At 37.3% G+C, this 18292-nt stretch overlaps 3 protein-coding genes across 4 annotated transcripts; all 3 read right to left on the minus strand.

Annotated features, from left to right (window-relative positions):
* Positions 1–561: 561 nt before the first annotated feature.
* LOC107591741 (intracellular hyaluronan-binding protein 4-like) lies at positions 562–13753 on the minus strand. Its single transcript, XM_016280975.1, has 5 exons — positions 13661–13753; positions 13495–13578; positions 13179–13344; positions 12915–13103; positions 562–729 (listed from the first exon to the last, which is right to left on the minus strand). The coding sequence occupies exons 1-5, from the start codon at positions 13675–13677 to the stop codon at positions 685–687; spliced, it is 501 nt and encodes a 166-aa protein (XP_016136461.1). The 5' UTR covers positions 13678–13753; the 3' UTR covers positions 562–684.
* Positions 13754–14142: 389 nt separating this feature from the next.
* On the minus strand, positions 14143–15163 carry LOC107591742 (intracellular hyaluronan-binding protein 4-like). Of its 2 annotated transcripts, XM_016280977.1 has the most exons (5): positions 15071–15163; positions 14905–14988; positions 14589–14754; positions 14325–14513; positions 14143–14163 (listed from the first exon to the last, which is right to left on the minus strand). In XM_016280977.1, exons 1-5 carry the CDS (start codon positions 15085–15087, stop codon positions 14158–14160), a joined length of 462 nt encoding a protein of 153 aa, XP_016136463.1. In that variant the 5' UTR covers positions 15088–15163; the 3' UTR covers positions 14143–14157. The 2 variants fall into 2 exon arrangements, with proteins under 2 accessions (XP_016136463.1, XP_016136462.1); XM_016280976.1 differs by lacking the exon at positions 14143–14163 and having other exon boundaries at positions 14198–14513.
* A 2065-nt stretch (positions 15164–17228) lies between these two features.
* LOC107591743 (plasminogen activator inhibitor 1 RNA-binding protein-like) lies at positions 17229–18255 on the minus strand. The gene is made up of 2 exons (XM_016280979.1): positions 17825–18255; positions 17229–17341 (listed from the first exon to the last, which is right to left on the minus strand). The coding sequence occupies exons 1-2, from the start codon at positions 18066–18068 to the stop codon at positions 17229–17231; spliced, it is 357 nt and encodes a 118-aa protein (XP_016136465.1). The 5' UTR covers positions 18069–18255.
* Positions 18256–18292: the final 37 nt, after the last annotated feature.

Below are 18292 nucleotides of genomic sequence, written 5' to 3' on the forward strand. Positions count from 1 at the left end.
CCAAAATGGCGCTACAGGGTGATGCAGAGAAGACAAATTGTTGAATAAACAATTTTTTTTCTTTTTCTTTTGCACACAAAAAGTATTCTCATAGCTTCGTAAAATTACGGTTGAACCCCTGATGTCACATGGATTATTTTACCGATCTCCTTGCCACGTTTCTGGACTTGGGAACATTTCAGTTGTATTGCGGTCTATGCAGGGTCAGACAGCTCTCAGATTCCATCAAAAATATCTTAATTTGTGTTCCGAAGATGAACAAAGGTCTTACGGGTTTGAAATTGACATGAGGGTGAGTAATTGACAGAATTTTCAGTTTTGGGTGAACTATCCCTTTAATACACCTTAACTCTTCTGGTTAATCAAGTAATTGAAGAAACGCAAGTCTACATTGATTTTACATATGCTTAACAGTGTTCTCTCAGCATCAATATGCCTGTAACAGCATGCTTTATTTTAGATCAAACTATTGCTCCATCCTCTTAAAAATAGTACATCCAAACAAGTGCAGAAGTTTCAGAATTATACACAAGATGACAATTACAGTAACTGCAAAGAAACAACTTTGTGCATTCTTTATTTTTGATCACTTGTTATTTTTGATATATTTGATGCACATTGCCCATTTCAGAGTTACCAACATGGGTTGCAGAAGAGTTTTCACACTCTACCTCCAGAGGAGCTCTAGGCCAGTGCAGGGAAATCTTCTGGATCATCTGGGTTTGGAGCCTTAGGAAACACCAAGACATGATTTAGCCCCAAACCAGCACAGGTACACAAAGTGCGCTTTTCCACTGCATGGTACAGCTCAGTACGGTTCACTTTTGGGGGTTTTCCTCTGGGTACAGTACCTGGTACTTTTTTTTAGCACCACCTCGGTTGAGGTTCCAAGTGAACCGTACCGTTACCAAAACGTGACGTGTAAACTCTGCAGATCATGGATTGGCCGGAGAGAATAGTCACTACCTGCGTCACTGAACTTGCTACACAAACACAACAGAACCACTAGATTTAAATCAGCACAGACAGCAAAGGATCGAATGCAACTGTTTTGAACAAGCGCACCTTTAACAACCAAAAGGTGGCTGTTTTGTTGTCTGTTGCGGAAGTACAGACGTTCCTCTCGTTGATAGCAGAGGAGCGGATCTAGCGAGAGCTTCATGGGGCGACGCAGAATAAAACAGTTTTTCAGGAGTCGCAGCAATAGAGGCGGCGCAACTATAACGACATGTGAATAATCCCGCCCACTCTGAAGCAGTACTGAACTGCAGTGGAAACGCAAACCGAGACGTACCGAGTCGTGCCGAGCCGTACCACGCAGTGGAAATACAGCATGAACACCTATCAGGCTTGTTAAGTGCCTTACTATGCTGGCAAATCAATGCCAAAAAGAACCGAGTGCACCAGTTATGTTTACGTGCACGGTAAATTGCTTCTGCGAGAGGATAACCGATCCACGCATGAGGAAACGGGAGCCTGCAAGCTCTTTTTAAACACTCAAGCGCACATCAACTGTGCACACAATACAAGCCCTCGTGAGCGAGGATGTCTCATCGCGCACGCGTGATCATTCCCCTTTTTTTTTCACCTGCTGCTTTTGTCAGTCGTGGGGCGGGACTTGCTGTTTTAATTGTAATCTCAAACGCCATTGGTTATTTCACCTTTTCCGGAAGTCAGCTGTGATTGGACGCCTGTGAAAAGGCGATCCATAATTCACATGTGACCTGAGACATGGCTATCATCAATGGACAAGACGCACGTAAGGTGTAATTTATTTTTGTAAATATAACATGGCTGTTTTAATGAAAATTAATTGCATGCTTTGTCTATAGAACAGATCTTAAGCAGAAAGTTTAACAAAACACGACAAACCCTTTTTATGGATTGTAATGACACATTTCCACGGTTATTAGCATGGTAAATCTTCCAAAATTGTTATATTTGAATTTCATACAAAATGCTTTGGGTTATTATCTTTGCAAAATACAAACTTCTTGCTATAACTCAAATTAACTTTAGTTCACCACTATATGCTTGTCCATTAAATAATTGTAAGTGTACATAATTGTAAATCCCAAATTGGTTTTTCAGGTCATGTACTTGAATGCAGCAAATAACACTCCTTGGTCTCCCCTCACCCTTACGTTAAAAATAAAAAAAATAAATTTAATATATTTACAAGCATACAATTTGTGTTTTTAGTTTCTTTCTTGTTACTATGCACACCTTGACAGTAAACCAAATGTTTTAACTGCTTCTGAAAAGAAATGGTAAGTTGTGGATGCCTGTTTGTTATTTGCTGCATTCAAGTTCATGGCCAAAAGTATTGGCAGTGACATAAATTTTGTGTTTTGCAAAGTTTGCTGCTTCAGTATTTGTAGATTATTTTTCCACATGTTATATATACTGAAAAACAATGATTAGCATATCATAAGTTTTAAAGGCTTTTCTTAAAGGCTTTAGTTCTTACTAACCTCTGCGATTCGCTCTGGCATGCTGGATATTAGCTACTGGGCCAAATCTTTACTGATGGTGATCCATTCTCGCCTTATTAGTTCTCGGAGTTGATCACAATTTGTGGGCTTCGGCTTGTCCACTTGCCTTTTGAGGACTGACCACAGGTTCTCTGTGGGATTGAGATCTACTGAACTGCAGTGGAAACGCAAACCGAGACGTACCGAGTCGTGCCGAGCCGTACCACGCAGTGGAAATACAGCATGAACACCTATCAGGCTTGTTAAGTGCCTTACTATGCTGGCAAATCAATGCCAAAAAGAACCGAGTGCACCAGTTATGTTTACGTGCACGGTAAATTGCTTCTGCGAGAGGATAACCGATCCACGCATGAGGAAACGGGAGCCTGCAAGCTCTTTTTAAACACTCAAGCGCACATCAACTGTGCACACAATACAAGCCCTCGTGAGCGAGGATGTCTCATCGCGCACGCGTGATCATTCCCCTTTTTTTTTCACCTGCTGCTTTTGTCAGTCGTGGGGCGGGACTTGCTGTTTTAATTGTAATCTCAAACGCCATTGGTTATTTCACCTTTTCCGGAAGTCAGCTGTGATTGGACGCCTGTGAAAAGGCGATCCATAATTCACATGTGACCTGAGACATGGCTATCATCAATGGACAAGACGCACGTAAGGTGTAATTTATTTTTGTAAATATAACATGGCTGTTTTAATGAAAATTAATTGCATGCTTTGTCTATAGAACAGATCTTAAGCAGAAAGTTTAACAAAACACGACAAACCCTTTTTATGGATTGTAATGACACATTTCCACGGTTATTAGCATGGTAAATCTTCCAAAATTGTTATATTTGAATTTCATACAAAATGCTTTGGGTTATTATCTTTGCAAAATACAAACTTCTTGCTATAACTCAAATTAACTTTAGTTCACCACTATATGCTTGTCCATTAAATAATTGTAAGTGTACATAACTGTAAATCCCAAATTGGTTTGTATGTTCGTTGTATTTTCAGGTTATGTACTTGAATCAGGGTTTCTGCAGGATTTTTAGGGTGCTTTTACACCTGTAGATCGATTGCTTTGTTCCGAAACCGGGATTAAAATTACTACAACGTTGATTTTTATTCTTTGTGCAGTTCGCTTTCACACAGCAAAGTTTCTAAACAGACCAAATTTGTTAATACAAGTCACGCGCGAGTAAACTGTCCTCTCATTGGTCAGTTCCAGTTTATTTTCCGGGATTCCACTTAGCAGTCACGGCTCTCATCCGTCAGGAAGGAACAACAACAGGTTTTTTTGGTAGCTGTCCTTATTTATTATTTTGAGCAGGAGTCCAGGATTCATCGGGAAAACATTTTTAAAATGCACCTACTAAGAAGAGCAATAAGACGGTATTATAAAATGAAAGTGCACTTTTTTATTTTGAATGGCGAAGACGTGCTCACCCACAGCCATTCACAGGTTCATTTTGAAGTATTAGCAAAACAACAAAGCTAATGCTTTTCACAGAATTTACGTAATTACCCATTATACAATGTGATATAGCCTGGTTCATTGGTCTGTTAGATCGGATTGCTTTCTCACTACAACCGAACCACTCCAGATTATTTTTTTTGGCGTGGATCCGAGCGCGATTGTAGAGTTCACATATGCCCAAACGAACCTAGCTATGGGGGGGGATCCGAAACAGGATCCGAAACAACGAGCCAGGTGTGAAAGCACCCTTAAGCTCAAATTTAAGACCTGCACAAATAAAATTAATACCATATGAGCGGGGTAGGGCAATGCCTTTAGTACCATATTAAACTGTAAAAAGCATAACTTCGTTCAGATACAAGTTTCCACTAAGTTTTCTAAAATTGTACACTTCACATTTCAGCCTTTATTACCCTTTAAAACCATTTAAGAAAACAGATGAGTCAAAAGTATTAGTTATATTAATTTAAACAATTATAAATAAATTATTGTATAAATTAAACAAATTAGGGGTGTGTGATTGACAAAAAAAAGGATCTCGATAACGATTAGACAATATTTTGCTGAGTGTTTTATTGTGCTGATATCTTCTCTAAATTGTGCTGACAGCAGACTCCTGAATTTTTTGATATTCTTCATATTCTGTGTGGTCAGTTCACAGCAGTGATAATTTCCAACAAGTTTTATGGGCAGTTTTATCAATTTTTTCTAAAAGTGTGCACCATCTTTTGAGTCAAATTCTTGCATTTGGGCTGTTACCAAGCAAATTAAATCAGTATTCAATTCAAGTTTATTTGTATAGCGCTTTTCACAATACAAATCATTACAAAGCTACAAAGCAACAAATTAAGTTTCTACAATATTTAGTGGTAGCTTATCAGTGATGATTGTCAGTTAATGTACATATGGCAATATGGCAAAGAAAAATCAATTAAAGACATAAAATTGATCTTTGCAATGCAGAGGAAACACAGAAGCTGCATTAGAAGTGGCATTTAGATGCATTTACATGGTTTAACGCAGCTCTGAGGGACAGGGAATACTTTAACCTGCAGTTACAAAAGCATAAATAATGTTTTGATATAGTAAACAAAACATTAACTGATGTTCGAAATTTAAAAAATTATTAAAAGGTACCTTAAATGTGAAATTAAAGCCGCCAGTAGGTGGCAGCAAGTCACTATTAAGTGAGTCACTGCGATTGAACCGAATCATTTAAACGGCTGATTCATTTGATTCATTCTGGAACAAAACACCTTCATGATGCTTAGTGACCCAAAACAGCCCTGTGGCTGTGTTTGGAATGATTTTTGATGGAGAAAATATGGAAATATGGCGTTTAAAATGCAAATCTCTTAATATTAACTTGTTTATTGAACTGTTGTATAAAATCAGTATCACATTTGTAACCATGCTGACTTTAAGAAAAAAAAAAAAATGAAAGTGCACTTTTTTATTTTGAATGGCGAAGACGTGCTCACCCACAGCCATTCACAGGTTCATTTTGAAGTATTAGCAAAACAACAAAGCTAATGCTTTTCACAGAATTTACGTAATTACCCATTATACAATGTGATATAGCCTGGTTCATTGGTCTGTTAGATCGGATTGCTTTCTCACTACAACCGAACCACTCCAGATTATTTTTTTTGGCGTGGATCCGAGCGCGATTGTAGAGTTCACATATGCCCAAACGAACCTAGCTATGGGGGGGGATCCGAAACAGGATCCGAAACAACGAGCCAGGTGTGAAAGCACCCTTAAGCTCAAATTTAAGACCTGCACAAATAAAATTAATACCATATGAGCGGGGTAGGGCAATGCCTTTAGTACCATATTAAACTGTAAAAAGCATAACTTCGTTCAGATACAAGTTTCCACTAAGTTTTCTAAAATTATACACTTTACATTTCAGCCTTTATTACCCTTTAAAACCATTTAAGAAAACAGATGAGTCAAAAGTATTAGTTATATTAATTTAAACAATTATAAATAAATTATTGTATAAATTAAACAAATTAGGGGTGTGCGATTGACAAAAAAAAAGGATCTCGATAACGATTAGACAATATTTTGCTGAGTGTGTTATTGTGCTGATATCTTCTCTAAATTGTGCTGACAGCAGACTCCTGAATTTTTTGATATTCTTCATATTCTGTGTGGTCAGTTCACAGCAGTGATAATTTCCAACAAGTTTTATGGGCAGTTTTATCAATTTTTTCTAAAAGTGTGCACCATCTTTTGAGTCAAATTCTTGCATTTGGGCTGTTACCAAGCAAATTAAATCAGTATTCAATTCAAGTTTATTTGTATAGCGCTTTTCACAATACAAATCATTACAAAGCAACTTTACAGCAAATTAAGTTTCTACAATATTTAGTGGTAGCTTATCAGTGGTGATTGTCAGTTAATGTACATATGGCAAAAATGTACGGAAAAATCAATTAAAGACATAAAATTGATCTTTGCAATGCAGAGGAAACACAGAAGCTGCATTAGAAGTGGCATTTAGATGCATTTACATGGTTTAACGCAGCTCTGAGGGACAGGGAATACTTTAACCTGCAGTTACAAAAGCATAAATAATGTTTTGATATAGTAAACAAAACATTAACTGATGTTCGAAATTTAAAAAATTATTAAAAGGTACCTTAAATGTGAAATTAAAGCCGCCAGTAGGTGGCAGCAAGTCACTATTAAGTGAGTCACTGCGATTGAACCGAATCATTTAAACGGCTGATTCATTTGATTCATTCTGGAACAAAACACCTTCATGATGCTTAGTGACCCAAAACAGCCCTGTGGCTGTGTTTGGAATGATTTTTGATGGAGAAAATATGGAAATATGGCGTTTAAAATGCAAATCTCTTAATATTAACTTGTTTATTGAACTGTTGTATAAAATCAGTATCACATTTGTAACCATGCTGACTTTAAGAAAAAAAAAAAACGTTGATTTTTATTCTTTGTGCAGTTCGCTTTCACACAGCAAAGTTTCTAAACAGACCAAATTTGTTAATACAAGTCACGCGTGAGTAAACTGTCCTCTCATTGGTCAGTTCCAGTTTATTTTCCGGGATTCCACTTAGCAGTCACGGCTCTCATCCGTCAGGAAGGAACAACAACAGGTTTTTTTGGTAGCTGTCCTTATTTATTATTTTGAGCAGGAGTCCAGGATTCATCGGGAAAACATTTTTAAAATGCACCTACTAAGAAGAGCAATAAGACGGCATTATAAAATGAAAGTGCACTTTTTTATTTTGAATGGCGAAGACGTGCTCACCCACAGCCATTCACAGGTTCATTTTGAAGTATTAGCAAAACAACAAAGCTAATGCTTTTCACAGAATTTACGTAATTACCCATTATACAATGTGATATAGCCTGGTTCATTGGTCTGTTAGATCGGATTGCTTTCTCACTACAACCGAACCACTCCAGATTATTTTTTTTGGCGTGGATCCGAGCGCGATTGTAGAGTTCACATATGCCCAAACGAACCTAGCTATGGGGGGGGATCCGAAACAGGATCCGAAACAACGAGCCAGGTGTGAAAGCACCCTTAAGCTCAAATTTAAGACCTGCACAAATAAAATTAATACCATATGAGCGGGGTAGGGCAATGCCTTTAGTACCATATTAAACTGTAAAAAGCATAACTTCGTTCAGATACAAGTTTCCACTAAGTTTTCTAAAATTGTACACTTCACATTTCAGCCTTTATTACCCTTTAAAACCATTTAAGAAAACAGATGAGTCAAAAGTATTAGTTATATTAATTTAAACAATTATAAATAAATTATTGTATAAATTAAACAAATTAGGGGTGTGTGATTGACAAAAAAAAGGATCTCGATAACGATTAGACAATATTTTGCTGAGTGTTTTATTGTGCTGATATCTTCTCTAAATTGTGCTGACAGCAGACTCCTGAATTTTTTGATATTCTTCATATTCTGTGTGGTCAGTTCACAGCAGTGATAATTTCCAACAAGTTTTATGGGCAGTTTTATCAATTTTTTCTAAAAGTGTGCACCATCTTTTGAGTCAAATTCTTGCATTTGGGCTGTTACCAAGCAAATTAAATCAGTATTCAATTCAAGTTTATTTGTATAGCGCTTTTCACAATACAAATCATTACAAAGCAACTTTACAGCAAATTAAGTTTCTACAATATTTAGTGGTAGCTTATCAGTGATGATTGTCAGTTAATGTACATATGGCAAAAATGTACGGAAAAATCAATTAAAGACATAAAATTGATCTTTGCAATGCAGAGGAAACACAGAAGCTGCATTAGAAGTGGCATTTAGATGCATTTACATGGTTTAACGCAGCTCTGAGGGACAGGGAATACTTTAACCTGCAGTTACAAAAGCATAAATAATGTTTTGATATAGTAAACAAAACATTAACTGATGTTCGAAATTTAAAAAATTATTAAAAGGTACCTTAAATGTGAAATTAAAGCCGCCAGTAGGTGGCAGCAAGTCACTATTAAGTGAGTCACTGCGATTGAACCGAATCATTTAAATGGCTGATTCATTTGATTCATTCTGGAACAAAACACCTTCATGATGCTTAGTGACCCAAAACAGCCCTGTGGCTGTGTTTGGAATGATTTTTGATGGAGAAAATATGGAAATATGGCGTTTAAAATGCAAATCTCTTAATATTAACTTGTTTATTGAACTGTTGTATAAAATCAGTATCACATTTGTAACCATGCTGACTTTAAGAAAAAAAAAAAAGGCACTCTTCGTGTGATATTAACTATGTGAAATGATATAAACAAATTCTGCCCCATATCTTGAATTATATAATTCTAAATGCATTTTAATAGACTGATTCATGCAGTGAAAGAATGCAATATAAATGCACACGCGCACTAGTCTAACCTACTGGACTTCATGTAATGTATACGTGCACTCTGTAGGCGTTTTGTTTGCAATATACTCCAGCAAATCGCACATCGTTAAAACAACAAATTAAAAAAATTAAAATAAAAAATAAAAAGACCATAAGACACCCTTATTCGATTTTTATAATGCAATTAAAGCTCGGTGTGTTTGCAAGGAAAAAACATGGGTCGATTTTTGCATTTGTCTGAACAAAACAACAGTTTTACTGAAAATGCTCATTCATTCTCTGACAGCAGGTGGAGCATTTGGTAGAAATATAACCGTTTCCCCGGTAACGCTGTACACAAAGCAGTGCAGCACCGGAATTTGAACGTGCAGCGCTCGTTCATTTCATGAAATCATTGCCTTTTGAAGTTTAATCGTCACATTCAGCCATATCGCAATTCTGGTCTTTCTGTCCCCAAATTGAAGACCTCTTGAAAATCATAATTAAGACTCTCGTACAATTTAAGTACAACTAAAATTTGATACAACAATTTAAGACCTGCGGAAACCCTATTGAATGCAGCAAATAACAACCAGGCATCACCAGCTTACCACTTCTCCGAAGCAGTTCAAAAATTTGGTTTACCGCCAAGGTGTGCACAGTAACAAGAAACGAAAAACACAAATGTAAATATATTTCATTTATTTATTACATAACGGTGAGGGGATACCAAGGAGTGTTATTTGCTGCATTCAAGTACATGACCGCAAAATACAAAGAACATACAAACTGATTTGGGATTTACAATTATGTACACGTATAATTATTTAATTGACAAGCATATAGTGGTGAACTACAGTTCATTTGAGTTATCGCAAAGTTCACGGTTTTATTTTATTTGTATTTTGCAAAGTTAATAACCCAAAGTATTGTGTTGTATGAAAAAAAATCTAATATAAAAATTTGGAAGATTTACCATGCTAATAACAGTGAAAACTTCATTACAATCTATAAAAAAAAGGGTGTGGTCAGTTCACAGCAGTGATAATTTCCAACAAGTTTTATGGGCAGTTTTATCAATTTTTTCTAAAAGTGTGCACCATCTTTTGAGTCAAATTCTTGCATTTGGGCTGTTACCAAGCAAATTAAATCAGTATTCAATTCAAGTTTATTTGTATAGCGCTTTTCACAATACAAATCATTACAAAGCAACTTTACAGCAAATTAAGTTTCTACAATATTTAGTGGTAGCTTATCAGTGATGATTGTCAGTTAATGTACATATGGCAAAAATGTACGGAAAAATCAATTAAAGACATAAAATTGATCTTTGCAATGCAGAGGAAACACAGAAGCTGCATTAGAAGTGGCATTTAGATGCATTTACATGGTTTAACGCAGCTCTGAGGGACAGGGAATACTTTAACCTGCAGTTACAAAAGCATAAATAATGTTTTGATATAGTAAACAAAACATTAACTGATGTTCGAAATTTAAAAAATTATTAAAAGGTACCTTAAATGTGAAATTAAAGCCGCCAGTAGGTGGCAGCAAGTCACTATTAAGTGAGTCACTGCGATTGAACCGAATCATTTAAATGGCTGATTCATTTGATTCATTCTGGAACAAAACACCTTCATGATGCTTAGTGACCCAAAACAGCCCTGTGGCTGTGTTTGGAATGATTTTTGATGGAGAAAATATGGAAATATGGCGTTTAAAATGCAAATCTCTTAATATTAACTTGTTTATTGAACTGTTGTATAAAATCAGTATCACATTTGTAACCATGCTGACTTTAAGAAAAAAAAAAAAGGCACTCTTCGTGTGATATTAACTATGTGAAATGATATAAACAAATTCTGCCCCATATCTTGAATTATATAATTCTAAATGCATTTTAATAGACTGATTCATGCAGTGAAAGAATGCAATATAAATGCACACGCGCACTAGTCTAACCTACTAGACTTCATGTAATGTATACGTGCACTCTGTAGGCGTTTTGTTTGCAATATACTCCAGCAAATCGCACATCGTTAAAACAACAAATTAAAAAAATTAAAATAAAAAATAAAAAGACCATAAGACACCCTTATTCGATTTTTATAATGCAATTAAAGCTCGGTGTGTTTGCAAGGAAAAAACATGGGTCGATTTTTGCATTTGTCTGAACAAAACAACAGTTTTACTGAAAATGCTCATTCATTCTCTGACAGCAGGTGGAGCATTTGGTAGAAATATAACCGTTTCCCCGGTAACGCTGTACACAAAGCAGTGCAGCACCGGAATTTGAACGTGCAGCGCTCGTTCATTTCATGAAATCATTGCCTTTTGAAGTTTAATCGTCACATTCAGCCATATCGCAATTCTGGTCTTTCTGTCCCCAAATTGAAGACCTCTTGAAAATCATAATTAAGACTCTCGTACAATTTAAGTACAACTAAAATTTGATACAACAATTTAAGACCTGCGGAAACCCTATTGAATGCAGCAAATAACAACCAGGCATCACCAGCTTACCACTTCTCCGAAGCAGTTCAAAAATTTGGTTTACCGCCAAGGTGTGCACAGTAACAAGAAACGAAAAACACAAATGTAAATATATTTCATTTATTTATTACATAACGGTGAGGGGATACCAAGGAGTGTTATTTGCTGCATTCAAGTACATGACCGCAAAATACAAAGAACATACAAACTGATTTGGGATTTACAATTATGTACACGTATAATTATTTAATTGACAAGCATATAGTGGTGAACTACAGTTCATTTGAGTTATCGCAAAGTTCACGGTTTTATTTTATTTGTATTTTGCAAAGTTAATAACCCAAAGTATTGTGTTGTATGAAAAAAAATCTAATATAAAAATTTGGAAGATTTACCATGCTAATAACAGTGAAAACTTCATTACAATCTATAAAAAAAAGGTTGTTTTTTTTGCGTTTTATCTTCGTAACATCACAAGATTGCAATCACTAATAAACAGAAGAATTGGTTAATAAACTTTCTGCTAAAGATCTATTCAATTGACAAAGCATGCAACTCATTAAAACAGTCATGTTATATTTATAAAAAAAATATTATAATAAATGACACCTTACATGCATCTGGTCCATTGATAAAGCAGTGTCTCAGGTCACATGTGAATTATGGATCGCCTTTTCACAGGCGTCCAATCATAGCTAACTTCTGGAAAAGGGGAAATAACCAATGGCGTTTGAGATTACAACTTAAACATCAAGTCCCGCCCCACGACTGACAAAAATAGTGTTCGCGAGAGCAAAACACAATCAGGTGAAAAAATATGGAGCGCGAGAATGAGGGCAATGATCACGCACGCATGATGCGAGGGCTCGTATTGCGCACACGGTTGATGTGATGCGTGCGATTGTTTAAAAAGAGCTCACAGGCTCCCGTTTCCTCACGCGGAAGCAATTTACCGTGCGCGTAAACATAACTGGTGCACGCTGGGTTTTTTATTGATTTGCCAGCATACCTTACACCATGTCCTAACCAGACGTGAAAAGCAATTTGGCCGTCCACACCAGACGAGACGCGACAATCACTCAAATATCACAGCCATTCAGAAGTGAGAAACGCACTGCAATCGCAGCGAAATGGACAAGTTTATAATCCAATTCATAAATATTAAACCTTTTTAACATTATTAAAACTACATACCGAGTGACTGACTGGTACCATCTTTGTCATGGAAAACACTTGTTGGTTCACAGAGTTCAGTTTTAACGTACGTTTGCTTTAATTTATAAAAGATCTGAGGTAAACTATCTGTTGCTGCTTTCAGTATGGCTATAAATGCAATATGACACTTTTAACATGGAATAAAGCACAGTCAGTACCCGAGATTATCATGGTCATAGATTGTATGTTGTTCCTCCAGCCACTATGTTACAGAAATAGAAAGTTTACATGTCTCCATCATGGCTGGTTAGGACAAAAACTCCAATTAACATGGAAAGCATACTTTTTATTGTGTGTCATGGCGTCACATGAAGTTAGGACACGGTGTTAAACTAAAAGTCTTGCATTTCTCAGGATTGTGTAGGCATGAGCAATTTATGACGCAACCAATACTACTAACTTACACATTCAAGCTTTTGTGGAGATCTTTGGGATGGCATGAATGGAGCCCCACGGCCACGACCACCTCGTCCTCCTCTCCCACCACGAGAGGGCCGAGCCAGGCTACCGAAGTTGATCTCTAGTTGACAAGTGATGTCATTGGTCGGGCGGCGGAAAACCACATCGTCTTCATCCAAGCCATTAGGATTTTTCTAAAACAAGAACAACTGTTATAAGAGTGAATCCATATCCAACAGACTCTAAGTGCTAAGAAAAAGACTCCTCACCTGAAGGAATTTGGACTTATGGATAACTACAGCCTTAGACAGCACAGAAGTGTCTGCCTTACGGATATTCAGCTCTACTTTGGGCCTGCTTTGCTCCTGTTGGGCTTTCCACTCATCCAGTGTCATCTCTAGGGCAAGCTCAATCACTTCTTCAGTCTCAGATGGTCTGAAAGAGTATTAAGTGGCGCAATCGTACATTCACATCCATTATGAATTATAAAAGGAAGCTCAAGTTCATAAAGTCAGCAAATAATCAAATTCACTGTCAAGCACCATCTGTGTTACAAGATATTTCCTGCAGCTGTGAGAAACAGACCTGTTTTCTCCATCAGTCTCAACTGCCTCTTGGGTCTCCTCACTTTCAACGACCTCTTCACTAGGCGACCCCTCTTCAATTTCACTACAGGATAGAAAAATGACAACCATTTTAAATGGGGGGGTGGAGCAAAGTGAGAATTTTCAATCTGACATATGTGAAACACCTCATATGGTCTCTCATCGAGCCCCAATTGCGAGATCCACTGCCGCTGCGCTTCTCTTCAGATCGGACACTCCTGATTTAAAAGCAATGTCTCATTTATCAGCTGATTGTGCGCACAAAATGTTCCAAGCACAAATATGACAAGCGGTGGTTTCAACCAGTAATTTACAACCCAAAAATGGGTGACAGATCAGTTCTGAAAGGGGGGGGATGAAAGAAGGCAGACAATGAACTACATACCGAGTGACTGACTGGTACCATCTTTGTCATGGAAAACACTTGTTGGTTCACAGAGTTCAGTTTTAACGTACGTTTGCTTTAATTTATAAAAGATCTGAGGTAAACTATCTGTTGCTGCTTTCAGTATGGCTATAAATGCAATATGACACTTTTAACATGGAATAAAGCACAGTCAGTACCCGAGATTATCATGGTCATAGATTGTATGTTGTTCCTCCAGCCACTATGTTACAGAAATAGAAAGTTTACATGTCTCCATCATGGCTGGTTAGGACAAAAACTCCAATTAACATGGAAAGCATACTTTTTATTGTGTGTCATGGCGTCACATGAAGTTAGGACACGGTGTTAAACTAAAAGTCTTGCATTTCTCAGGATTGTGTAGGCATGAGCAATTTATGACGCAACCAATACTACTAACTTACACATTCAAGCTTTTGTGGAGATCTTTGGGATGGCATGAATGGAGCCCCACGGCCACGACCACCTCGTCCTCCTCTCCCACCACGAGAGGGCCGAGCCAGGCTACCGAAGTTGATCTCTAGTTGACAAGTGATGTCATTGGTCGGGCGGCGGAAAACCACATCGTCTTCATCCAAGCCATTAGGATTTTTCTAAAACAAGAACAACTGTTATAAGAGTGAATCCATATCCAACAGACTCTAAGTGCTAAGAAAAAGACTCCTCACCTGAAGGAATTTGGACTTATGGATAACTACAGCCTTAGACAGCACAGAAGTGTCTGCCTTACGGATATTCAGCTCTACTTTGGGCCTGCTTTGCTCCTGTTGGGCTTTCCACTCATCCAGTGTCATCTCTAGGGCAAGCTCAATCACTTCTTCAGTCTCAGATGGTCTGAAAGAGTATTAAGTGGCGCAATCGTACATTCACATCCATTATGAATTATAAAAGGAAGCTCAAGTTCATAAAGTCAGCAAATAATCAAATTCACTGTCAAGCACCATCTGTGTTACAAGATATTTCCTGCAGCTGTGAGAAACAGACCTGTTTTCTCCATCAGTCTCAACTGCCTCTTGGGTCTCCTCACTTTCAACGACCTCTTCACTAGGCGACCCCTCTTCAATTTCACTACAGGATAGAAAAATGACAACCATTTTAAATGGGGGGGTGGAGCAAAGTGAGAATTTTCAATCTGACATATGTGAAACACCTCATATGGTCTCTCATCGAGCCCCAATTGCGAGATCCACTGCCGCTGCGCTTCTCTTCAGATCGGACACTCCTGATTTAAAAGCAATGTCTCATTTATCAGCTGATTGTGCGCACAAAATGTTCCAAGCACAAATATGACAAGCGGTGGTTTCAACCAGTAATTTACAACCCAAAAATGGGTGACAGATCAGTTCTGAAAGGGGGGGGATGAAAGAAGGCAGACAATGCAAAAACAACTACAATTAAGCACATAATCGTTAATGTCATCCATCACTTAAAATATCCTAAAGTATTATTTCTAAAAATAACACATTACTAAATTACATTTATACAGCATTGTATTGTAAATATTAGAATGCAATTTAATATATTGTACACTTTTGGCCACTCTCATTTATTCATTGCATTTAATCTTTTCAAATTAATATTAAAATAAAAAGTTTTAATATTTCAGAGCTGCATTTACATCTGCATATTTGTTTAATTACATTTGTACATAATTTATAAATTATACCCAGCATAATGTTTGGGCTAGGGCTGTGCAATATATCAAAATATCGCAAATGTACATAACGCAATATGCATATCGCTACAGTTTGCAATATTTGGGGCCATGAACAAAAGACAGAAAATCACTCACTGCTCTTACCTAAATAACTTTTGTATCTTAAATAAGAACCAGAGCATATTGAATTCAAAGAGTAAATACTAAGCACGGTTTTATTTTTTTATTATTCCAGTGTTTCCCCTGCCATTATTTTAGTGGGGCGGCCTATAACATGTCTATACCTTGTTCTTTCATTAAGCAAACTAATAGCCTTATGTTATTGATCTTATTTACACGACGGCATGTCATTTCAGTCTCTAGTTATGGTCGTGCTCTCTGTATCACGCACAGCGGAGTTCCGCCCTGATGCGCGCGCTCACGCACACACACACACACACATAAGCCCACTCCCACTAGTATTTGTAAATATTAAGCCGCAAAACGATTCATATTTAAATATGAATTCTGCGTGTCTCTGTGTTAATGAATGGCGCAGACGCGCGGTTTTGTGTAGTACTCGTACTGAAACGCTCGTGACGCTTCCGGTGATATTAACGTCTGCCGTCTCACTAAATGATGACATAAATACAAGAACAAAATCTCCAGAACTGCTCTGAGAGTCACTTCATCAGCATTTGACCGTTTCATTTCAGTAAAACTATCCTCATATCATATACACACAGAAATGTAATGGTATTCACGGCAACCTGTCATAAAAGTTCGGTTTAACTTGAGGGCATTGGCAGAAATATATTACTGTTGTTGAGTAGAATGTACGTAACACACTGCTACTACTACTACTAAAATGATTAAAACCTAATTTAAGGAATAAGCATTCAATATTTCTTCAATGTTTTAATTGTAACATTAAATTACCTTTATTTTCCAAAATTTAATTTGTTTAATTTTCATTATTTAAAAGATAGATTAAATGAATGTTTTATGCCTTAAAACAAAATGTAAATACACAACAAAGAATTTCTGAGCAAAAAAAATCATAAGGCTATTGGAAGAATAAATGAAACTTGTTTTATGCTTTCAAATTAGACATGCTAAAACAGAATTTGGTTACAATAAAACATTTCATAGGGCCCTAAACGTAATATTTGTTAAACTTAATACATTTGTTAAATTGTTTAAGTTTCATGATTTTAATTAATTAGATATGCTTTGATGAATAAAATGTAATTTAACCATTAAAAAGGCCCCCCCCCAAAAAAAGCCGTAAACCTAGGGGAAACACTGTATTCAGTTCCTAAACTCATGGTAAAATGATTACACTAATGTTAAAATTACATTTATGTAATGCTCGTGTAAAACACTACCGTTCACTTTCAGAAATTGTAGGGGTGCTTTCTTATTAGAATCAGAATGAGCTTTATTCACCACTTAAAGGGGTCATATGATGCGATTTCAAGTTTTCCTTTCTCTTTGGAGTGTTACAAGCTGATTGTGCATAGATAAGATCCCTGAAGTCGCAAAGACTAAAGTCTCAAAACCAAAGAGATATTCTTTATCAAAGTTAAGACTCTGCCACGCCCCCCTAAAACGGCTCGTTCTAACACGCCCCTAATAAAAAATAAAGACATTAACACGTAATTAGAGACATTTACCTCTCAACAGAGAAGCTGAGGGGGGCGACGGCATCGGTGAATTTGCGCTCAAAAGTCACGCGTCTCTCTAGTCGCTCCTCAACTTCTCCACGAGCAAGACGGACTTGGCCTAGAAATTCGGACCAAATACAAGCCACGAACAAATGTAAACACTTTAAATGCCTCAGCAACCACATTTAAACTCAGTATATCTTCTAGGGATTAATTAAATTAGTGGATAATTAAAAGGCACGTTGCGTCGAATAAAATGAGGCCGTCCTTCACATACCTTGTCCAGAATAAAAAATAAAGACATTAACACGTAATTAGAGACATTTACCTCTCAACAGAGAAGCTGAGGGGGGCGACGGCATCGGTGAATTTGCGCTCAAAAGTCACGCGTCTCTCTAGTTGCTCCTCAACTTCTCCACGAGCAAGACGGACTTGGCCTAGAAATTCGGACCAAATACAAGCCACGAACAAATGTAAACACTTTAAATGCCTCAGCAACCACATTTAAACTCAGTATATCTTCTAGGGATTAATTAAATTAGTGGATAATTAAAAGGCACGTTACGTTGCGTCGAATAAAATGAGGCCGTCCTTCACATACCTTGTCCACCCCCACCTGCCGTAAGAACCGTTTTCCTGTCTCTTTGAGACTCTTTCTTTCCAGAATTAACGTTAGTTGTGGTTGAAGTTTTCTTCGGATCATCTTTCTTCTTCTTCGGTTTCTTGTCCACCCCTGCCGCGTATAAGATGTCGAACGGGTCGGATTCATCGTCCAGCAGCCGGCCGAAACGATTCGCAACGGCGCATCCATATCCCTCATCAGGCATCTCCTCTCCTAACTCCATCTTTATCGACTATTGCAGGGGAAATGAAATAATCGAGCTGCTATCATCGAAGGACTACAAACTGAGCAGAACGAAGTTCTGTTTATCTCCCAAAGAGGAAAAATAGAGGCGCTAAACAGTGCCTGAAGATTGAAGTCTAGTCTGAGCACCAAGTAACGTAGCCATCAGATGTGACGTTCAGGTGATTGAATTCAGGTTCATATATAAGCAATTAGTCTCCGCCC

The sequence above is a fragment of the Sinocyclocheilus grahami genome, unplaced genomic scaffold, assembly GCF_001515645.1.
Source record: "Sinocyclocheilus grahami isolate Dianchi unplaced genomic scaffold, SAMN03320097.WGS_v1.1 scaffold145.1, whole genome shotgun sequence".
Taxonomy (NCBI): Eukaryota; Metazoa; Chordata; class Actinopteri; order Cypriniformes; family Cyprinidae; genus Sinocyclocheilus; species Sinocyclocheilus grahami.